General features: G+C 31.8%; 2 protein-coding genes and 1 long non-coding RNA gene across 3 annotated transcripts; 2 read left to right on the plus strand and 1 right to left on the minus strand.

The window, feature by feature from the left end:
* Positions 1 to 235: 235 nt before the first annotated feature.
* LOC148599572 (neurogenic locus notch homolog protein 1-like) lies at positions 236 to 1,945 on the minus strand. Its single transcript, XM_088558662.1, has 3 exons — positions 1,571 to 1,945; positions 1,150 to 1,248; positions 236 to 735 (listed from the first exon to the last, which is right to left on the minus strand). The coding sequence occupies exons 1-3, from the start codon at positions 1,872 to 1,874 to the stop codon at positions 389 to 391; spliced, it is 750 nt and encodes a 249-aa protein (XP_088414788.1). The 5' UTR covers positions 1,875 to 1,945; the 3' UTR covers positions 236 to 388.
* Positions 1,946 to 10,451: 8,506 nt separating this feature from the next.
* On the plus strand, positions 10,452 to 12,066 carry LOC148599573 (uncharacterized). The gene is made up of 3 exons (XM_088559112.1): positions 10,452 to 10,812; positions 11,118 to 11,216; positions 11,595 to 12,066. The coding sequence occupies exons 1-3, from the start codon at positions 10,509 to 10,511 to the stop codon at positions 11,942 to 11,944; spliced, it is 753 nt and encodes a 250-aa protein (XP_088415238.1). The 5' UTR covers positions 10,452 to 10,508; the 3' UTR covers positions 11,945 to 12,066.
* Positions 12,067 to 19,654: 7,588 nt separating this feature from the next.
* LOC148599574 (uncharacterized) lies at positions 19,655 to 21,445 on the plus strand. The gene is made up of 3 exons (XR_015917938.1): positions 19,655 to 20,056; positions 20,369 to 20,469; positions 20,981 to 21,445. It is a non-coding gene; the product is annotated as an uncharacterized LOC148599574 (long non-coding RNA).
* Positions 21,446 to 22,771: the final 1,326 nt, after the last annotated feature.

The raw sequence follows: 22,771 nt of genomic DNA on the forward strand, positions 1-22,771 counted from the left end.
AATCCGCGTTACTCATTTGCTTTGAGTGGAGTCGGAGTTGCTCATTTGGTTTTGTTACTTTGTATGTATTATTTTAGTAACCTATGTTCTTTGTTGTGTTTGTCTGTTTTCCATGCTTGGTCTTTGTCCCTGGGTTACATTCTTTTAATTACACTAGAGTTTTTGTTCCCTTAATTACTCTTATAATACAAAGGTGTAAATTATATTAGCAAAGTATGATTTAATGTTTGTTACTTATTAAAACAAAACTCTGATAATTACTTTTTTATTTGGATTTCCATATATAATGTCCCTGAAACAAAAACCAAATCAATTGGAATACAAATACATCAGAAGAAAAAAAAAACAACAAAAATATGCGCTAGCCTGACATTCGTTAACGACAATTTTAACTTTCAAAGTCACTATTCATTTCATTAACATTCAATAATCCAAGTTTATTAGACACGAATCTTAGAGGACCCATTCCTGTGATTGTTTTGTATAAATCCTTTTCAAGCCACTCGCAATCGTGAACAAAGTCATAGCCAGCTTTATACAGTTTTTGACACACTGATATCGACGGGTCACTAGATCTATGGGTTGATAGGTAGAGGGCGCTTTGTCCATCACTGTCAACAATGTTTACGTCACATCCAGATTTTATCAAATAACAACTGATACGATCACACCCTTCCAATAATCCATTTAGTAAAGCTGATCTTCCAGAATCATCAACATCGTCTAAATCAGCACCTGAAGGAAATACATATGAATCATTATTACATTAATCAATAAAAAAGCACCACTCTAAAATGTTTTTACACCACATTGAAGACAAATATCATTAAAAAAACCTGCAATTGTTGATTTTTAAGGAAACAGTTTCGACATGAATTGTACCTAAACATTGAATTCTAACATTTAGCTCAAAACATTTTTCTGCTATTCAATATTGATTGTACATGAATATTTCATCTACATTTAGTTTGGTATTTGAATGTTAACGTCTGCAGACACATGCTGCATTCCTTCCAATATTCTTTACACTATATGTTTGCTATTTATTATAAGACTAAATGTAAATGAGGTGAATTAATGCACGTTTTTATTGTCATATTTATTATATGCATAAAGTGTATCATAAGTATTATAAGTAATTAAGCTTACCTGCTTTAACTAATGTTTTGACTGCTTCAGAATCAGAAAATAACGTGGCCCTTATCAATGGTGTCTGTCCCAACAGGTTTTTGCAGTTAATGTCACATTCTGAAATACAATTAAATAATACCTCAGTAAACTCATGTTAAATTAAAAACATTGATATAAATTATGGCATTTCGATATATAACTTGGCAATTTGTTATAGTAATAGCATACTTATAAAATGGATAATGTTTCATTGGCAGCCTCTTTAATTTAAAGGATTAGTGTTTGATTTGTTTTCTTAATGCATAAACGATACAAACACATAATTTTATAAAAATGAATGTATAATCATAACATTCAGTTATAATATGGATAACGTAAAATATTTGTTGTCCATTAAAGTGATATCAAGTAAAACTTCTATATCATTGATTCTGCTTACCATTATCTATCAGTAGATTTAAAATATCCATATTTCCGTTATCAATCACGTCATGAATTGGATAAATCAGCTTATTATCCGGAATGTTGGGATCGGCCCCTGATTCTAGTAATTGTTTTACCAATTCAACATCACCCTGCTGCGCTGCGTTGAATAATGCTGTTCTTCCATAATGATCGGTTTGATTAATATCATACAATACGGTATTAACACACGCAGTATCAGACACAAAACTACATATAAATTGCTTCTTCTGGTCCTTTTTCGAGGTTTTGTTAAGTCTTTTGCCGATCTGAAACTTCATTTTAACTCTTGTATCCAACTGTCTTACTTAGTTCATTCAAATATGAGTGATATGAATTACCGATCTAGCCTTTTATACTGTTCGAAAGTAGGTAAGTGTAAACCGCACATTATAAATTCAAATAAATGTAAATGAATGTAATACCTGTCAGTACATGTCAGAGGGGACCTCGTGCAGGACAAGGTGATCAGGAATTTCAAATTCATTTTTAGAATCTGATCCTTATTGTCGTATCTAACCAATGAATGAAATCAAATAAAAACAATATAGTCGACCAATCAAATATTTGTATCCTGTGGTGACGAAGGAAACAGACAAATATTGATCGCAAATACATTTTAGAGATTTCTCAATTTTGTCTTATTGTTTATATTTTGCTTGTTTAAATACAAAATATCTTGTAGGACGTTTTAGTATTCCCAACACTATTTCTAGTTTTTTTTTACTTGTTTAATTTACCATTGTTTTTGATGGGATGTGTAGCTAAAGATATTAAACTATTCACCGACAAATGTCCAAGGTTAAACATATATTTGTATTTTAACATAAGGATAATAAATGATCTACCATGCAATAGGAAATTCATTAATTTCAAGGCATATATAAACAAACTTGCTTGAATAAACAAACTTATATGTGTTACTACAGGACGCTTACATAACCGATGCACCTGGTCCATGCACACACTTTTTAGTGGTGTCCAGGTTGTATATTTACTTTTGTTTCTTTGTACGTGTTATTTTGGTCATTTTGTGGTCCTTGTGTGTGTCCATTTGTCTTGTCTAGTCTTTATGCTTGAAAAATATTCTTTTAATTTCTAGTCGTGATTTTCTTGATTTTACTTGCAGAGAATGTCACTCTGGACCATCACTAAACAATGTTTGCACATGTGTGTAATTGTACGATGCGTGTGCTTGTAAATGAAAAGTTTGTACTCAAAATTGAAATGACATGTCAACTTACGAATGATGTAGAGAGTACCTTAAATATTATTTCAATTTCATGTCGGCGTTCATTTTAATATATACATAAGAAAACCCATTTCCACGCGCTGTCTATCACCCTATTACACACAGAACAGAACAAAAATACTTTTAAGGACAGTAGTTGTGAAATGTATTTTTCTGCTGTTTTTTTTTTTTATTTAGTGATAATTACACTCTGGTCTTTATGGAAATCGTCTGTCTAGAGTATAGGTACTTTTACCAAACATACGTACAAATTTCAAGCGTGGATGAATAATAGTATTTGTAATTTTATGATCGACAAACGATTAACTATTGATTTAATACAATTCAATAGAGGGTTTTGAAAATGCATGACTTGTGCAAATGTAGAAAAAGACAAAAAAAGTTATCCCTGTTTCTTTCTGATTTGTGTGTGTTTAGAAACCCAGTATAAACATTATAAAAGCTGAACGTTTTGAAAGTTAATTTTTTCAACATATAGGCCAATTCCACTATTACTGGACCATTTGAACTTTTTCGAGGCATTCGTCAGACAAGAGGCCAGCCTTTGAATCATATCAATGATTATCTATCATAATATGCAGTTACATTAAAATTCAACATATGTGATTACATTCCTTGTTTGCACATGATATATTTTCTCGGCATTGCATTTGGATTCTTACTATGAATGTGCATATGGATTTGATTTAGAGAATTAAACAAAGAAAAAAAATGACATTTATAACTTTTAAAACATGTATACAACATGCTATAATTATCAGTATTCATTTTTGATTTGTACAATGTTTGAAGAAAAATCGACTGGGTCGAAGCCAGTAGAATTAGAGTGGAGGTTCCGGCAATATTAGCCATGTTTTGCAGGTTCAAAATCGCGAACTCGGATCTGTTAACCAGTATTAACAAACTTAAGCAAGAGTATTGATTTGCAATTGCAGAGTTATATTATATTATGAACAAAAAACTCAAAGATATGAAGTATAATATTAAAATCGAACTATTGTCTTAAATACTCGAGACCTCTGACATTGCAAATTTTACTTTTAAAGTTATTACTCTATGTTTATCATAATTTACTACCAATATTTAAAAGTGTCAATACTTGAAACCACACAGCATTGTCGGTTGATTCGCCAAGAGATTGACTTTGGTCTTGTCACGCTACTTATTCAGTGTGCCTAATCAATCAATGATAAATTCTTACTATGTTTTACAAATTGTATATTCTATCATTCTTCCTGGAAGGTTTCAACTGAGAAATGTACTGACATTTATGACTTTATTTGCATAAAATTGAATTTATGGTTAGTCTTTGAAGATAACTTGGTTCTCACGTAATAAAACTTGCATTTATCAGGCCATTTATGTCTATCGTGCATTACTGTTATATGACTTAATGCTTTAAAGTGGTATTATTGCCTTGTATAAATTTTCGATGGTTGTAATCGTCAGGTTATTAACAAATACTGAAGGAGGAGACATGTTGCTCTTAAAGAAACTGTGGCCCTTTTCACAAAAAAATTGTGAGTATAAAATTAGTCATCATAATATTATCGTATAATCAAATTTATTTCATGATATATATTTCGTAATCAAATTATTATTTGACGATAAATTATTTTTTTACACAATTAAACAAAGTGATCAAAACGACCGACCACCTCAGTCAGTTCTTCCCCCAGCATCGACATCGAATATAATCTTCAACTTCTATCAGGAATGATCTTTGAAATCCGCTTGTTTTTTTTTCCCGTGAAATTACTTTCTACATGTTGTCCCTTAGATTTATCGAGCATTTATCCCCCCTCCCCCCGCACACACACACAATTATGCATTCTGTAAAGAACCTTTACTTATTTCGTTATTGATGAGATGATTTCAGTTGAACAAAAGAAAACTGCATTTGTCATTTTAAGTGCGATTCCGATATAAATAAGCCATTGTTTATTAAATATTCAAATTAATACCAGCTCAGTTAATTGGAAGTATATTAAAAGAAATCTTTTTATGCTTGTTTCTAACGCCTTGCTATTCTATAATCAAGTACATCTTCAATAACGGAAAGGTCATTTTTTATGTTTGACATCTACTTTGTCTTTTTCAACAGCACAAATCAAATGGAAAGTCTGTATAGCAAATGGCAGTATCAGTTAAAAGCCGGGAGTATGAAACCAATGCAATGGTCTTGTTTTCAATATAAAAGGTCGGTAAAACCAGGTTTTAAAGCGCGCCAAACCACTTTCATTACCGTCAATAACTGAACATAATTGGTATTAAGAAAGTCCAAAAACACGAACAACAAATAAATCTTGATTTAAGCGTCAAAGACGCGCCAAGTTCAAGATTAAAATAATGATATGCAAGTAAAAACTGTTGAAAAGCAATTCGTTTATAATACGAAAATCCATTGTCTATAAAAGAGCTCTGCGAAATAAGATGGAACTAAATAACAGTAATTAATACAAAAACGTCTACATCAAAAGCAGTAAATCAGGAATAGAGACTAATTTAAACAAATGCTCGTTAATTCATATGGAACTTGCCGCAAAAACAAGGTAAAACATTGCGAGTCGATGCAAGTGGTCGCATTAAACAGCGAACTGGACAAAGTAATCCTCATGAGAACAGAGGCAGTCACGCCTAGCAACTTGTCCGACCCAAAGACACTGTCAAGTTAGGTCATTTGAATATGTGTGGATCGATAACAGAACCTAAACCCGGAACTAGTCGATCAAGTAAGCGACTCAAGCTTGAAAGATCATACTGGAGTGAAACTTTAACAAATCTCTGGAAAGTAGTTTGTCAGAAAGGGAAGACATTTCTTCCTGTCATCGGTAGTCGAAACATTAGAACAGCATTGAGACGTGATTACTGTGAATCGAGAGATACTTTTAACTAAACTTTACGACGAAGTGAACGAGAATTTCGAAGGACGGTGTCAACAGAGATCGAGTCTATCTCAACAACAAGTCCGAATTATTTTTTAGATATCCAAAAACTAGGACCCCGTACCGGAAAACAAATGACAATGGAGGTTGTTACCAAAAATGGCGGCGTAACGAGAGAGGAACACGTTGTACTTGATAGAGGTGGACAAGATTTTGAAAGTTTTTATAATGGAAGTAACAGTGATGAATTCGAAACAGAACATTACGACAGATCAGTGATCCATAAACATTTACTAGAGTCTAATACGTTATTCGAAGCGAACGAAGAATTGAATTGTAACATTTCTATTGATGAAACAACAAGTATAGTAATGAATGCTACGTCGAAATCAGCATATAGCTATGATGAAATACCGTATTGCGTTTTGAAATATCAACTGGTAATCTGGTAATCGATGCTATACATGAACTATTGAAACTCCTGTTTGACACGTCAATCATCCATTTATTTGGTGCAAGGCTATTATCTCTCCAATTTTGAAGGACCCAGTGTCGGTTTTTTGTTTGTTGTTTGTTTGACTGTTGAAGTGGATGATAAAATGAACATTAGATAATGAAGAAATGAAAAATGGGATGGGACACAAGGATAATGGGGTCGACAAATTTTGATTGCCACTGGAAATAGGGAGAATTGGGTAGGGTCGGGCAATGTAGCCTCCTGTTGCGGAGCCATATGGTTCCTACTCCGGGAGAAGGGTTCTTTAACGTGCGAGGAACGTGGCATCTTTCCTAACACGCTGCTGCAGGCCTATTCTTTTGACACCCGGACCTGCAGTTTCGGACTTTCGACTGCCATTGAATTACAGAGGGATCAGTCGTTTGTCATGCGTAAGCAAACTTAACAGTGTTTTTTATCAGTAAACGCCTGGTAGCTTATCTTCAAAACAATGATAAATTGGCGGACGAGGGGGTTCAGAAGGAATAGATCGTTTGAAGAACCAGTCTTTTCGTTAAATACATAGTATATTGAGAAACAAACAAATCGGTATATGCTCTTTTATATGATTTGATTTCATAGATAGAGATATGATGTTTACAAACTACTACTTAATAATGTGAATGGGAAACTATACAACTCCATTAAATGTGTGTATCTAAGATCAGAAATCTGTGTGAGGCTCAACAGAAATTTGACATCATGGTTCAGTTGTAAAACGGGGATCAAACAAATCTGTCACCTACGCTTTTCCTATCTTTATTAATGATTTCGTGTCCGTTATAAATAACCTCAACATAGGCCTAGATTTAGGCGGAAAAAATATCCACTCTTCAATACGCTGATGACATAATTTTACTTGCAAATTCGCTTGAAAATCTAAAGTGTATGCTAGCCCATGGTGTAAACAATGGCGTGTTTTAATAAATACTGACAAGTCAAAATACATCCACTTCAGAAATGCAAGAGCGAAACAAACAGAATTTGTATTCTCCGTGGGGGCGATATACCCAAAATTGGTGACAGCTTTAAAGACCTTGGTGTAGTATTTACTTACAGCGGTGATTTCACTACTAATGCTGAAAGAGTAATCAAGGGAACCAAGGTTATAGCGGTAATCAAAAGAATGTAATAAAAGGACAAAAACCAGACATGGAAAACAGACATACACAACAAAGAACATAAAGTAACTAAAATCATACATACAAAGTAACAAAAGTAAATGAGCAACTCGGACTCCACTAAAAACTGGAAGCATGGACCAGGTGCACCGGTAGGGTAAGCGTCCTCTGCTTTTCTAGAAACACTCGCCGAGTTGCTCATAAAAAGTCAAGTCCGGGGTAGACAAACGAAGAAAGGAAAACTATGACCCGTTGAATAAATCAGTTTTCATGGTGCTGATGGATACACCATAACGATCCACGAGTTCATCATGACGATCATAAAACTTCTGTAGTGATGACCTCAATCTTGTAGCAACATAACCCTGTTCCAGAATCCTATGTGTTAGAGTTCTAGCGCGACACAAAAAGTCTGCGTAGTTTCCTTGCCAAAGCTGGAGGACGGGCACTTGGACGCATTATATCTTCTATACATAATTTTAAAGACTTTGGATTTCAGTCATATGAGAAACTTTTCGTATTATGTGTTGTACCGATTTTAGATTATTCACCAGCAGAATGTTCCGAAACTGAGGATTTATAAAACTTTGAAAATCAAACTAGACAGTTATGTGACATTGAACTTAAACGAATCAGAGCGATCTCATTTAGCGCAATTTCGCTTTGATATTTTACCACTCCGAATCGAGACAGGACGTTATATTGGCGGAATGAGGATCGGCTGTGAAATCAACGGACCGTGGAGTCAGTGACCCGTTTTCTATTAGAATGTGATCTTTATAATAATATTCGAAATAACACGTTTCATGATATTTTTAATTTAATTGAATATACATTCATGAACACTATTGCTAAGATGAATCTTTTAATGTATGCACATGCAAGGAAGTTAGCAAAGTTTATTGTCCGAACCGAGCTTCCAATTTAAGATGTTCTCACATATACAAATATTTGATCAACTGATAACGTTTTTTTTAATACTTATATTTTTTCAACTTCCTTTTTTTCATTTTAGTCATTACGTTCAATATGTTCTACTAAAAATCCGTGATTATCTCATTGTTTCTATCTAAAATTATTTAAATATAAGGTGACTTATAGGTCCAAAGGGCCGGGTGTTTGATACCGTTCACTTATTTGATGTAACACATTTATCATATATGTTAACACAGGTCACTATAATAAAATAATTACTTACTTACTTACTTGGTATGTTCCTGGAAAACAAAATATTTCTCTTATTGTATGCCTGGGTGTCAGAAACATTACTTTTTATCTAGCGTAAGAGACGTATTTTCCTATATCCTATTTCAAAAGCCTGTCTCTCAGGACATGATGGCGCTTTAAGAAATCACAATGATGGATACTGGCTCTTGCATGCATTAACTACTGAGAAATATAAACACCATTTGCAGGGATGCTGTACAACTGTTAAGTGTAATTTATAATTCTATAATCACAATCGACTCGTTTGTTATATATTTTTTAACAGAGAGTCAAGTTCGAGGTTAAGGTCCGAAACTGAAGCGGAGGAATCTATGTCATTAGATTCTTTAATGTCTAGTTGTGGTGTAATTTCAATTTGAAATATACATAATTAAGTTAGGTCGGTACACATAAAGCATATGTTGTCAGTGCTCATCGGATAAATGTAGATTTAATGTTAATTCTCGAAAATATAGGTCAATTTATTAAGTACAGGACTATGCTTAAAATCTAAATTGTCACCTAAACGTTATTTTTAAGACATTCACACACAAAAATGGGGACAATTTGAAAAAAAAGCATGCCACCAAAACTTTACTTTAAATATCCTTAATCCTGATTTTTTTTTATCTCAGCATCATTTACGAAACATGAGTTTAGTATTTGTTAATGCGATCTTGACTTAAGAATAAGATGCAATTAAAAAATAAAAAAATAAAAATTGTTTTATTATTATTATTATTACTATAAAACTCATAAACGATCATATTTTTTTCGAATAGAAATTTGACAAATATGTATTTAGTTTGATAGATGAGTAACAAATGAAACTAGGACACCCAGAATGAAATATTTCTACCATCTTTGTTAATTATGTACCTCTTGCTCGTCTATTGATTTCAATGTATAATAATGTCACAGTATGATGGACATAACGTGGAATCATAACCTTTACACAAACAGATCTTTTTTTCTCATGAAATTCACGTGAACTGCACATGAAGTTAACGGGACATTCACATAAAATTCACTTAACATGGATCGAGTGCGAACAATTCACGTGAATTTTTCTTGGAGGCTCGACTCACCCGAATTTCATGTGAACTCTGCCGGAAAGTTCGTTTGCTCAGTTCGGGTGAAAATCAAGTGAAATAGTTTCGCATGCATAGTTATTATTAATGTATTACGCTATCGAAAATTTAAATTTGCAAGAGGTACTCGGTACATCTTTTCATAATATGACAGGTCGTTCACGTTAAAAGTGCAAGGTTGCCCTTTGCATGTTCAATGAACATGCCTTGTAAATACAGAGTGATTTAAATGTGCCGATATTTGTTTGCTTTTAAGGCTGGATTGATATACTTGATATTGTCATTTGTGATATTGACTTCCATTTCGAAAAGTTCTTTTTTGCATACACCTAGAGTTTACTATTGTAAACAATCACAAAGGTCCAGTTAATCAAATATCAAAACACAGCTTTTTCCTTAATTTTTATTTCAGAAACAATTTAGTTATACATTATTAAATCATAAAATATGAAACGACGCTTTATTTTTTTGAAATACTTGCAAACTTATACAAAAGTTAGATACCTCAAATTTTCTGAAAACATATTTGCAATAATGTATCTTTGTATATTTATTCAAAACCACAAGATACAATTATATGATAGGTCGACTGAAATGTTTTGATTTCGTGTAGTTCATTGGTTAAGATACAACAATAAAAATCAAAAATTGATTGATAGATTTGCAGGTTGTAAACGTTTTGTGCTGCACAGTGTCCCCTCTAATATGAACTGACAGGAACTTCATTCATTTACATCTATTTACATTTATAATGTGCGGTTTACACTAACCTATTTACGAACAGTATAAAAGACCGAATCTGTAGAACACAGAATTTATAATTGAACCACCTTCGAAGTAGGAGAGTTGACTTGAAGTGTAAAAATGAAGTTTTCAATCGGCAAAACGATTTGCAAAACCATGACGAATGACCAGAAGAGTGATTATAGAAAAACGGACAATTTTTTATCTGCGTGCACTAATAGCTGTTTGAAGGATATTAACCAAACTGATGTTTATGGTAGAACAGCACTTTTCAATGCAGCGCAGCAAGGTGATTTCGAAAAAGTAAAACAATTACTTGACATTGGAGCTGATCCCAACATTCCAGATAACGAGTTGACTTATCCGATTCATGACGTTATTGATAACGGATATCTGGATATTCTAAATCTACTGATTGATTATGGTAAGTTTGCTCATGCAGATAATATGTTAAATTTGAAATAATTGAAATGAGGTATAATACATGACCAATGAAAGTTGAAATGACGAAGCTTTTATATGCAATTTAGAGCTTTGTTTAATATTATCTTACCAAAACCCGAAAAACAAAAATATACACATGACACGCTTTCTGTATTTGAATCAACACAAAAAAAAAAATCAAAACAACATTTTGATTTTTAAATATAACTGTTTTTATAACGTAGTGAGAGCTTAGGGTAAATTGTATTTGAATTTTCCGATGATCATCTACTCATTATATTACAGAATCTGATATAAACTGCAAAAACCTGTTGGGACAGACACCATTGATAAGAGCCACGTTATTTTCTGATTATGATGCAGTTAAGACCTTAGTTAAAGCAGGTAAGATATACAATGTCGACAAATACGTGTATATTGTAACAATAAATATTAAAACGTGTCTTCTTTTCACCTCTTTTTGTGTTATTGTGTCATAAATCTTATTACCAATGTATAAAACTCAAATGCTTGCTTACAAGCAGTAACATTTACATTGGAAAAGAAACATAAACAATGTTACATTCAAACTAGAAAGGAAATATACTGGTCAATGTAGCACATTTTCTATCTGTAAAATTACTTTCCACTTGAGTTTGGAGTTAATGCTTGTTTAAGTATTTATATGCTGCAAAAGTTGCAGTCTATTATTTTTATTCGTTTTTGGTGCTAAACGTACTCAATTAAATGACATATTAACAAAACCTAAATTGTATCTTTCAGGTGCTGATTTAGACGAAATCGATGACACTGGACGATCTGCTTTACTAAACGGATTACTGGAAGGTTGTGATCGTATCAGTTGTTATCTATTAAAATCCGGATGTGACGTAAATATTGTTGACAATGATGGACATAGCGCCCTCTACTTAGCAACACATAGATCTAGTGATCCGTCAATATTAGTTTGCCAGAAGTTATATAAATCTGGATATGACTTTGTTCACGATTGTGATTGGCTGGAAAAGGATTTATACAAAGCCATCACGGAAGTGAGTCCTCTCAGCATCGTGTGTATAAAACTTGGACTGTTGAACATTAGTAACATGAGTTGTGACTTTGATGAAAGTTAAAATCGTCTTTGAATAATATAAACTTATGTTTGATCGAATCAAAATATTACCAGTTGAACTGCTTTTATTGATATTTTCTTTTGTTGTGGAGAAATCCTACTAGTGTATTGAAATCCAAATAAAAATTTATTTTCAATACATTGTGTAATTTATTTATTCATTCTTGTATAAAGGGTTCAGTAAAAACTCAAAAGACAAGGTGAAAAAAAAAACACACACACACGCACACACACGCACACACACATGTATATAGATATATTTGAAGGCAAAATGTACACCTGTCATATGTGTTTTTCACAACGCAAACGAATAATAACTTCGTTCATTACTATTTTTTAAATGAAGGGAGAAATTGCTAATCAAGATTTACAATATTTGATATACATATATTCACACTGTAAGTCATTTTATGCCGCTCTGTTACTTTTAGTGCAGCTTTCAATTTGCAAAAGTGAAGTATTTTTTTTTTCTTATCGATGAACTTAAAACTTAAAGGGCTAATTTTGAAAAAAAGGAAGTGAAAATGAAAAGAAAATTTGCATAAATTAAATATTTGTAACATAAACTGTTCTTTGTGTTTCATTCAAATACTGCAGACATAACTGTATTGTATTCGGAGTTATACAGGCTTCTAATACCGAGGTCGCAATTGAATATTTCTGAAACACATTAATGCAGTCAGAATAAGTTCTGTATAACTGTCAGACACCCTACAAATATGTCACTACAAATGATGAATAACAATACGTGTTATTTTAATCGAGAATTATTTGATACCTTAATTTTCAATAAAGTTGCTGTTAATTCTGTTTTTACTAAATCACATAAAATTGTCTTTTGAAACACAAAGTATTTCTATCATTATTGACATTACCTTTTCCTGCTGAATCAAACTGAGACAAAATTAAATTTATTGTTACAATATTTCGCGCCAAGAGTATCGTTTATACTGCTTATTAGCTCTTATTGATATTAGTACATGGAAAATATATTCATATAAAATTTCAGTTAAGACTATAAAGATGTCTGGTGTAACATTCGTACTCATATTATAATTAATAGAAAACTTAACGTAGTATGTCAAACAAAATGCTTGGCTGATGCTTAATTTATATGTATAATGATAATCAACCATACACCTTTCTATAAACATACTGAAGCTGAAAGCAAACCTTCAAATTTAAATAAAGTATTTTTAAATTAAAGCCAAATTTAAAGTGACAACAATTTTACAGTAAATGAAGCAGTATATGTCCATGTCAATATCACAACAAGGAAAATATTGAACAAATTATGGCTAATTTTCTGCAGATAAATCGTGTAGTACAAGAATACTGTCACATTATTTTCAAAGCCAAAATTATTTTTTGTGGTTTTCCGTGTTTGTTTATATTATTACAAGGAATTCAATTAAATTTTAAGAACAAAAACAATTCAACGCATAGGAAAATAATACAAGTAGTAATAATTTATAAAAAAATAGAGAAAAAAAGGGATTTTGGTTTTCAATTTTATCAGGTGAATAAATAAGGTGAATAAATAAGGTGAATATGCAAAAGAGACAACAACCCTGTCAGGATGAAAATCAAGGCCATCCATAGATATTCGATTAACGACGAGGAAACACTCACAGTTTCCAACAGCACCATGAAAAACTGATTTATTCAACGGGTCATCGTTTTCCTTTCCTCGTTTGTCTACCCCGGACTTTTTATGAGCAACTCGGTGGGTGTTTCTAGAAAAGCAAAGGACGCTTACCCTACCGGTGAACCTGGTCAATGCTCCCAGTTTTTAGTGGAGTCCGAGTTGCTCATTTGTTTTTTTACTTTGTATGTATGATTTTAGTTACTTTATGTTCTTTGTTGTGTATGTCTGTTTTCCATCTCTGGTCTTTGTCCCTGAATTACATTCGTTTGATTACCGCTATAACCTTGGTTCCCTTGATTAATCTTTTACACCACTGGGTCGGCTGTAGCCGATCCCAAAAACAACACAATACATAGAAACAGCGATATATTTGCATCTATTTATCAAATAACGTAGAATATTTTAAAAGTTCTAAACAATCCAAGACATACAGAGGCCAAAATTCCTGACTAGGGACAGGCACAAAAAATGCCTCGGTGTAAAAATACTTTTGCGTGATAACAACCCTCCCTTTTTTAATCTACTCACTGTAAAAAAAATATTACACACTCAAACAAATCTAAAAATCAATTCAAAAAGGTCTGAGTTCTTTGTTAAAACATAAATATAGAAACTGATTATATGTTATCCAAATGTACAAAAAACAAAGGACTAGCGGTTTACTGACATGCCAGTTCCAGATCAGTTTTAACCTACTAAAAGTCGAGCCCTCATCGTATGTTTGTAAAATCGATTTTAAGTGTCCTCGTGTGGGATTGAGAACCACGCCACAACATATGTCATACAATAAGGACTCAACCCATGTTATGCCGAAAACTGTCTTTAATAATCTTTCAAACGTAATGTGTTAGTTTTTATGTAAAGACCCGAAAGAACGAACCAGTGCTAATACAAAAAAAAATATTATGCTATCTTCAACGAGTTGACAACAATATCACAACATTATATCTCACGAATTGGCCTATTCAATGGTTTGGACAATTAATTGGTCGGGTTATGAGATTTCCGTACTTTATGAAGAATATTGCCATTGAACATAGGTTGGGAGATACCCTTACGTATTAATTGCACAAGTACATCTGCATGCTAGAAATAAAAAAAAAGTATTGAAGTCGTCGCTATAAAGAGGAAAATATCCTCCAAATTTCTGAAGATATTAAATTTGTCTACCAAATGTTGTTTGGCAGGTTCTTCATTCATTCTACTAGTTGTTTGAATTAGAATGAAAGTACTTGTCTAATCAATTTACAACATTGGCCCATTGACACGATTTCCGTACTTTATGAAGAATATTGCCATTGAACATAGGTTGGGAGATACCCTTACGTATTAATTGCACAGGTACATCTGCATGCTAGAAATAAAAAAAGTATTGAAGTCGTCGCAGTAAAGAGGAGGATATCCTCCAAATTTCTGAAGATATTATTAAATTTGTCTACCAAATGTTGTTTGACATTTATTCTATTAGTTGTTTGCATTAGAATGAAAGTATTGTCTAATCAATTTACAACATTGGCCCATTGACAGGATTGTTTTTTTTTAAGGTAAAAGGTTGATTGACTATACAGTATAGTTACTGACTTATACAAGATGAACGATCAGGTCAACAATCTATTTTAAACATATAACGTGTTATACACGACTGTCAAAAGAACTGTTATTCTTTTTTAATCGGCATATTCAACCAGCTTTCACCGTTGGCAGATTTAGTTGATGGAACATGTGATATCGTTTGAATGGTTCTAAAACTAAATGTCGACATTAAAAAAACTGCCTGTTTTGTGAAATGATGCACATTTGTTGTGAATTTGTTAGCGAATACATTTTAATGATATTAACTATAACCTTCACCACTACACTTCGTGGAATGAAGGCTGAATGCAGGAAAACGGTTTAATATTATTTGTACGATTTAACACATTTTTTTACTTTCTTAAAATTGCCATTTTTGAATTACCCTATTGCTGAAGATTCGGTATTTTTTGCAGATATGTCCCTGTATAGTATTTGCCAGTATTTTTTGTAGAAAGGGTTACATCAAACTATTTTTGTTGTCGAATACATTTACTATACATTTTAAAGATATTACGAGGGTGATGACCTATCTAACAGGATTATTTTGTCTTTTGAAATACACCCAAAAGTAAGAAAGAGATTAATTAGAGGTGGAAGTTCACGACAGAAAATTAGCATAAAACGAACTGTTTAACTACACCTGTTGAATGCCACGATCAAGTTTATTATATCAGTCATAAATATTTCTTATGTTCACATGGTAGTTACGTGCTTGTTTCCATATAAAACGGAAGGATTTGACCATTAAGAAAAAAAATAAAATTCTAAAGTACAAGACTTTGTCATATAAGGGTTTTTAGATTAGAAAGTGATCGTCTGCCTGATCTAAGGGTTCCTGCTTTTCGTTTTCTTTAAGGTTAGGAATAAAACAAATACTTTAAAGGTAAAAAAATAATAACAAAAGTAATAGCAAAATTTGTATTCAGTAAAAATTGATATTTTTGGACTCCTAAAAAAACGCATTACGTTTTCACTTGATTGAGAGTTTTTTTTTTCTGTCAATAGTATGTAAAACACAGTAACGAATGAAATACATGGCTAGATTAGGTACTTATATCATTAGTCCTGTATGTTTTATAATTTAGTATACTTTTTTAAGTTCTACATTGTACATGTAAAAGTAATGAATGAAAAATGCTCAAGTACCCACACAATTAAATACGTCTAATGTTTTAGTGTACATTTCCATGTAGCCATCTACTTAAACATATTTCTTGTTGTTTTTTTCTTAGTTCCCGAAGTTTCAGAGCGATGGAAAAAGCGTGAAATACATACACAATAAAAAAGTTCAATAATTCATGACGGGAGTTGCAAAAGAGTAGATGTGTACAAGGTACGCAGTACAATTATGTTAATTCTGACATTTTGAGTATTCAATTGCACACTTTAAACAAGTGCATGCATTTGTATTCGCAGTTAAGGTGAATGAACTCACAGGATTATGTAACATTCATGCCTTTTAACTTGATACAGTATCTAAATAGGGTGAACTCATATTTTCACTCAACAGAGCATAGAATGATAGGGAACAAGATATTAAATACATGAAAATGGGGATGGGGCACGGAAAATGAAGAATATATACATTCGGCACACGCTGATAATAACAAAATCATTTCCTTACTCATATAGGTAAACAATTGTATTTAAAATGCATTTATTTAGTTTTATGTATCTTTTCTATTTATTTCACATGACGCATTAGGAAGGGTGCTTACCAACTAGGGCTACAACAGGTTTCAGGATTGTTTCAATGCTTTTTTTGCAGTACCGCATTATTCATGCGGAATATATACAGATTCTCATACCTGGTACGGTCTTTAAAAAGTGCGTTTTCTTGACCATGTTTTCAGTTTTTGTCATCAAAATGTATACGTTATAAAAAACGTCCTGCATAAAAGACATGAAAATTTGTTTCCTCTGGTTGGTATTGACGAGGAGTTCCACGCAAAATTATCTAACGTTATTGATAGATGATGAAGTATAAAGGATGCATTATGCTTTACGTTGATCACTCTGTATCCCTAACAATACTTCATCATCAAGGGATTATTTTTTAGCGAATGGTGTCAATAAATTTGCTTAAGATTTTGGTGAATGATACTGGCAATCTAATTCTGGTTGGCGAAATGCAATATTTTTGCAAAGTTTATTGATTAGATATGACTATAAAAGTCTTAATTGATGGAAAAACTTGTATTGGTCGAAACTGTTTTCCTTGACAGAATTATTTCTAACATGTTGTGACATTAATTATTTTAATTAACATATTATGATTCGTGTCTTACCTGTCCTTCTGCCCTACACTATTTAAGTCATGATTTCTACATTTTACATTATTCATATTTATGCTGACTTAGGAGTCGTAGAGTATTAAGTGCATTGATAAGATGAAGTTTCCCATTGGGAAAAATGTAAAATCTTTCGAAGACGTGCAAGGAAACAGATTATGAAAATTGGATATTTTTAAACAGATGCTTCATTTGTTGATACTTTTTTGATGATGTGAAGCAAACCGATGTTTATGGAAGAACAATACTACTTATTGAAGCGAAAGGGGGGGGTATTGACTTCATGGACCTCATCTAGATATTGGAGCTGATAACATCAAATTGCAATGTTACCTAGTTTACATATCCTTTCCATGAACTTATTATTATGTTTATTGCTTGATTTTCTGAAAGATCTAGATCAGAGCAATAATATATTCATGTTCTAAAATTGTTTCCACAATTTTACTTGTTAGTAAAACGTGGACTGTATTATTTTTCAAACAAAATACAATGCATGCGATTCGGGAATTCATTCTGGTGACATAAATTAACAAGTTCTGGAGAATAATTAAAATACAACTGTGAATACATGTACATAAAAATGAAACACACTTGCAATAACGTCTTTTACACGTTTTGTAAGCTGCTGTCGTTTTCTGTTAGTAATCTTAAAATTAGATATGATGAACTATTTTGCAATTGTTATTCTCTTTATGTGTGTTATATTGAATGTGACTTTAATTGAAAAACCCCGTTTGGGCAGGCAACATTAATCAGATCGATGTTGTTTTCTTATTCTGAAGCAGGTGGGTTCAAAATCGCATTACATGCACAACAATAATAAGCGATAAATTAACAATTATAGACATATATTACTAGTTAAACGTGCTCGAATGTCATCTCCTGAAGTCATCTGGTATATAAAATGCATGTTTTACAAAATTACACGTTTTAAGTCATTCAAGATAATTTAAATTTAAATGCAGAATTATATACACACAATATGAATTCAGCTTATCTAAATTGTTTTAAAACAATTACATTATAGATTGATTAACTGCAAAGCTCAGGTCGTATTCATGTGGCACTTTCACTTAAAATCTTAAGAATAAAAAGATTATTCTTTTCTCTATAAGTCAACGACCGTAGATTTGTAATGTGTCTTGTTTTCATTGAGAATGTCTTTTAAAACTATTTCATATATCCACCATGTAGTCACATATGTGTTTTACAGATAATATCTATTGTCTTAAGTATTGGTAAAATCAAACAAAATTATAACTATCATGTGCTGATTAAGACCAAGCTGATGACTATGGAAGAGTAATCAAGGGAACCAAGGTTATAGCGGTAATCAAAAGAATGTAATCCAGGGACAAAGACCAGACATGGAAAACAGACATATACAACAAAGAACATAAAGTAACTAAAGTCATACATACAAAGTAACAAAAGTAAATGAGCAACTCGGACTCCACTAAAAACTGGGAGCATGGACCAGGTGCACCGGTAGGGTAAGTGTCAATCTATATTGAACATAAATGAAATGAGTTGCTTCTTAAAAGACGATGCTTTTTTACAGTCAAACTGCTTTAACAAAATAAAAACAGACAGACAGCCAAACAAATAAACAACTATCTATGAAAATACTCCATCGAATAACCAATAAAAATGGATAGTTTTGTGTTAATGTTTAATACAAAATTTTTATGTTGATCACAAAAAATCAAATGTCTATATATTTTTTATTGACTTCTTATATTTTTAGAAGCAATATTTCTATATTGGTTCTTGCTCTCCATTAGGAATAAGGTGATTCTTTATCCCAAGTATTCCGTGAAAGTGCGTTAAGCCAATAATCGATTTCCTAAGCAACACAAAGGTTCATACCGGACAAGACATCTAAAAAGATCATATTTCATTATGATATCGGTAATACATGAACAATTAGCATTGAACAAAAATGTCTTATTTCTTCCGTAAAATTATCAAACGATCATAAATGCTTGTCGATTTATAATTTGCGGTAAAACCTCAGTGTACAAACCTTTGATTAGTCGACTATATTGTGATTTTTCTCAGTTCATTGGCTATATTCTACAAGATAATCAAAATTTGATTGACAAATTGTAATGAATGCTTGATCACTTTATCCTGGACGAGATTTACACTGATTTGTACTAACATTCAGTGTTTTAACTTAAATTAATTTGCATTTATAATGTGCGGTTTACAACACCTAGTTTCAAGCAGTGTGAACGACTGGATGTCTTATAATATCACTTAAATGTAAACCGACTATGATGTAGGAGAATGAACTTCAAGTGTAAAATGTAGTTTATGATCGGCAAAATAATTTACAAGAATACAAAAAACGACCAGACAACTGAATATAGGAAAATGTTCGGCGTTAACAAATTTTTGAGGATATTTAACACACTGATTTTTATGGCAGAAGAACAATTTTCAACGCAGTACAGCTGGGTTATTTCTTACCAGTGAAACGTTTGATAGACAATGGGGCTGATTCCAAATCTTGGATAACTAGTGGAATTATCCGGTCCATGACGTTGATGATATCGGATATTTTAATATTCTAAATTACTGCAAGAGTACGGTTAGTAAATTCCATTATATAAAAAAGACGTTAAATGTGAAATTTAATATATGTTTTGTTAATGTCAAATATAAAATGTGTTCATGCAAATGGAAACCTGCAATGATATAATAGAGTTTAATGTCATCTCACTGAATACTTATAAATATATGTTCGTTTTTTAATACGCGATATGTAAAGTTTATTTTCACCTAATAATTTAATATTACAATTCAACTGTTGGCATCAAATATTGAGAGATTATTTATTAAGAAAAGTATATCTTATCACCTTCATTAAAATGCACTAAAACATCTTTTTATTATATTACAGAATGTGGTATTAACTTAAAAACATGTTGGGACAGACACCATTGAACAGAGCCACGTATTTTTAAAATTAAAAAAAAACATTCAAAATATTAGTTGAAGCATGTAAGAATTTAGATGTGAATAGATATCTTTGCAAATGACGTTTATAACTTATTATTCATAAAATTAATATACAAAATGTACCTTAATGCCACCTGGTATAGAGATAATAATTAATATTAAACAATGCAAAACCAAATGTATACAAATACATGGATGCACACAGTAACATTGACATTGCAAAAGGTATATGAAATATAAACACTGTTTTTACAAACAATTTATAGTTTTTAAATTAGTTTTTTTTCTACTGTGTTTTATTGTTCAGGTTAAGTAAATATAGCTATTTTCTCTTGCGTCATAGAGTGATTTGTGAGTCAACTACGTAAATGTTCTGAAAATAAAAAAAAATAAAAATAAAATAAATAAATAAATAAAACAGTAATATTGTTTGGTATTCTGCTTGTATTCGTATTACTCTAATACAGATTTTCAACCGTCGATTTTTAAATTTTTATTAGAAAATGTATTTTATTTAATGGATTAATAGCAAAACCTAAATTGTATTTTTCAGCTGTTGATTGGACAGAAATAGACGACTATGGAATATCTACTGTTTTGAATGGATTACTTGAAGGATGTGATCGTATCAGTTGATATTTAGATGTGAAGTAAACACCGTTGATAATCGGGGATATAGCGCACTCTATCTAGCAACACATAGAGATCCAATTAATCGTCTATATCAGTATGTCAGAAGCTTTATAAAGCCGGCTATGATTCTGTTCACAACTGCTAGCTGCTTGAAAAAAAATACATAAAACCATCACAGAAATGAGTTCACTCAGCTTAGAAAACCTGGACTGTTGAATATTTGTGACATGAGTTGTCACTTTGGTGACGGTTAACATCTTCTTAGAATGATATAAACGTACTTATATTTAACGAGAATATCTCCAGGTAATTTTTTTTTAAATGTTTGTTTCAGACACACCCTTCATTGAAATCCAAATAAAAATGCGTTCACAAAATGTATGTTATTTATTTATTATTGTTAGAAATTAATTGATATGCTTTTTTTTTCAATTTGTATATATCATAAAAATTAAAATCAAATTAGAAAAATAAAAGATAATGGTTCACAAACAGCGACACTTTTTATTAAAAAAATCAAGAGGCATAATTGGACATATAAATATCTATTATAAGACAAAACCTAAGTTGTTTCTGTGTACCTTATATAGTACGTCCATATTAGCCGAGCGGCGGATAATTACAATGTAAAACGTCGTCTTAATTAAATAAAAAAAAGTTAGATGGAAGTTTATTGTTTTAGAAAAACATTTGGTTATTCAATTTTCATATCATGAAAAGTCTCAAAAGTGGTCCCTTCAGTTATTTAAATAAGAATTAAGTGTAACTCCCTATATGAGTTAACGGCCCATGCCCGATTCGACAATTTTTTTTTCTTTTGGATTATCGTTTTGTTTTTATTCAAAACCTGTTAATACACACATCGGAATATTGTCTCGTTAATTTGTGAAAGGAACACTTACATAATTAAATACATGTCCACACCTGTCGAAAGTTGTGTATATTTAAAGTTTTTTTTTAATCCTTTTCACCTCGCTGACATTTTTAAAGGCTTATTGAAAGTGATATTTTTACGATGAAAGCAAAGCAACGATGCTTTATTTAAAGTAAAACAATGACTTTTAAATAATTCATGCAGTGAAATATTTTTATAGAAGTGGTGTGATTTGTTATAATGTGATTCCGAATAATGTAAGTACTTTTCCCGAATCCGATTTGATTTTACTTTCAAGGTTAAATCTTGCAATTTTGTCTTTGCTGTTTGAAGTCAGGTGGTTGACGAATCACTACGAGTTTATTCGTTTTCATTCGCTTAATGTGTTTTCATATTTCCGTCTTGTGTGTTTTTTTTTTTTTTTTTTTTGGTTGTTTAAGTTGTACTTTGGCGATAATTATCGTTGTTGTTCGGTGTTTGTACCTTTGGTGCGTTTGATTAATACATTCATTTTGATGGACAGTTTTGATACCCCTTTGAAGTTCGCACCTTCTAATGCGAAACGAAAGCGTTTTGCGTTTGATTTTGACGAATGTGTTATTTGAAAAGACGAATGAGGAACTTTTGAAAGCATCAAAACCTGGGCGTGATAGGTTGTTTCGTTTTTCTGCTTTACGCACGGATTCCTTGTATTAGGCTTTTGTAAATTTTAAGGAGTTCGATGTGTTTTCAGGGCCATGCATTATGTAGTACCACCACTCATGTTTCAAAGGATTCACCAGTAATTAAAATACTGGATAATTAAGGCTCCATTCAAATAAAATAAACGAACAAAAG

This window comes from Perna viridis, chromosome 13, assembly GCF_037379345.1.
Source record: "Perna viridis isolate PV_CMFRI_1.1 ecotype Kerala chromosome 13, ASM3737934v1, whole genome shotgun sequence".
NCBI lineage: Eukaryota > Metazoa > Mollusca > Bivalvia > Mytilida > Mytilidae > Perna > Perna viridis.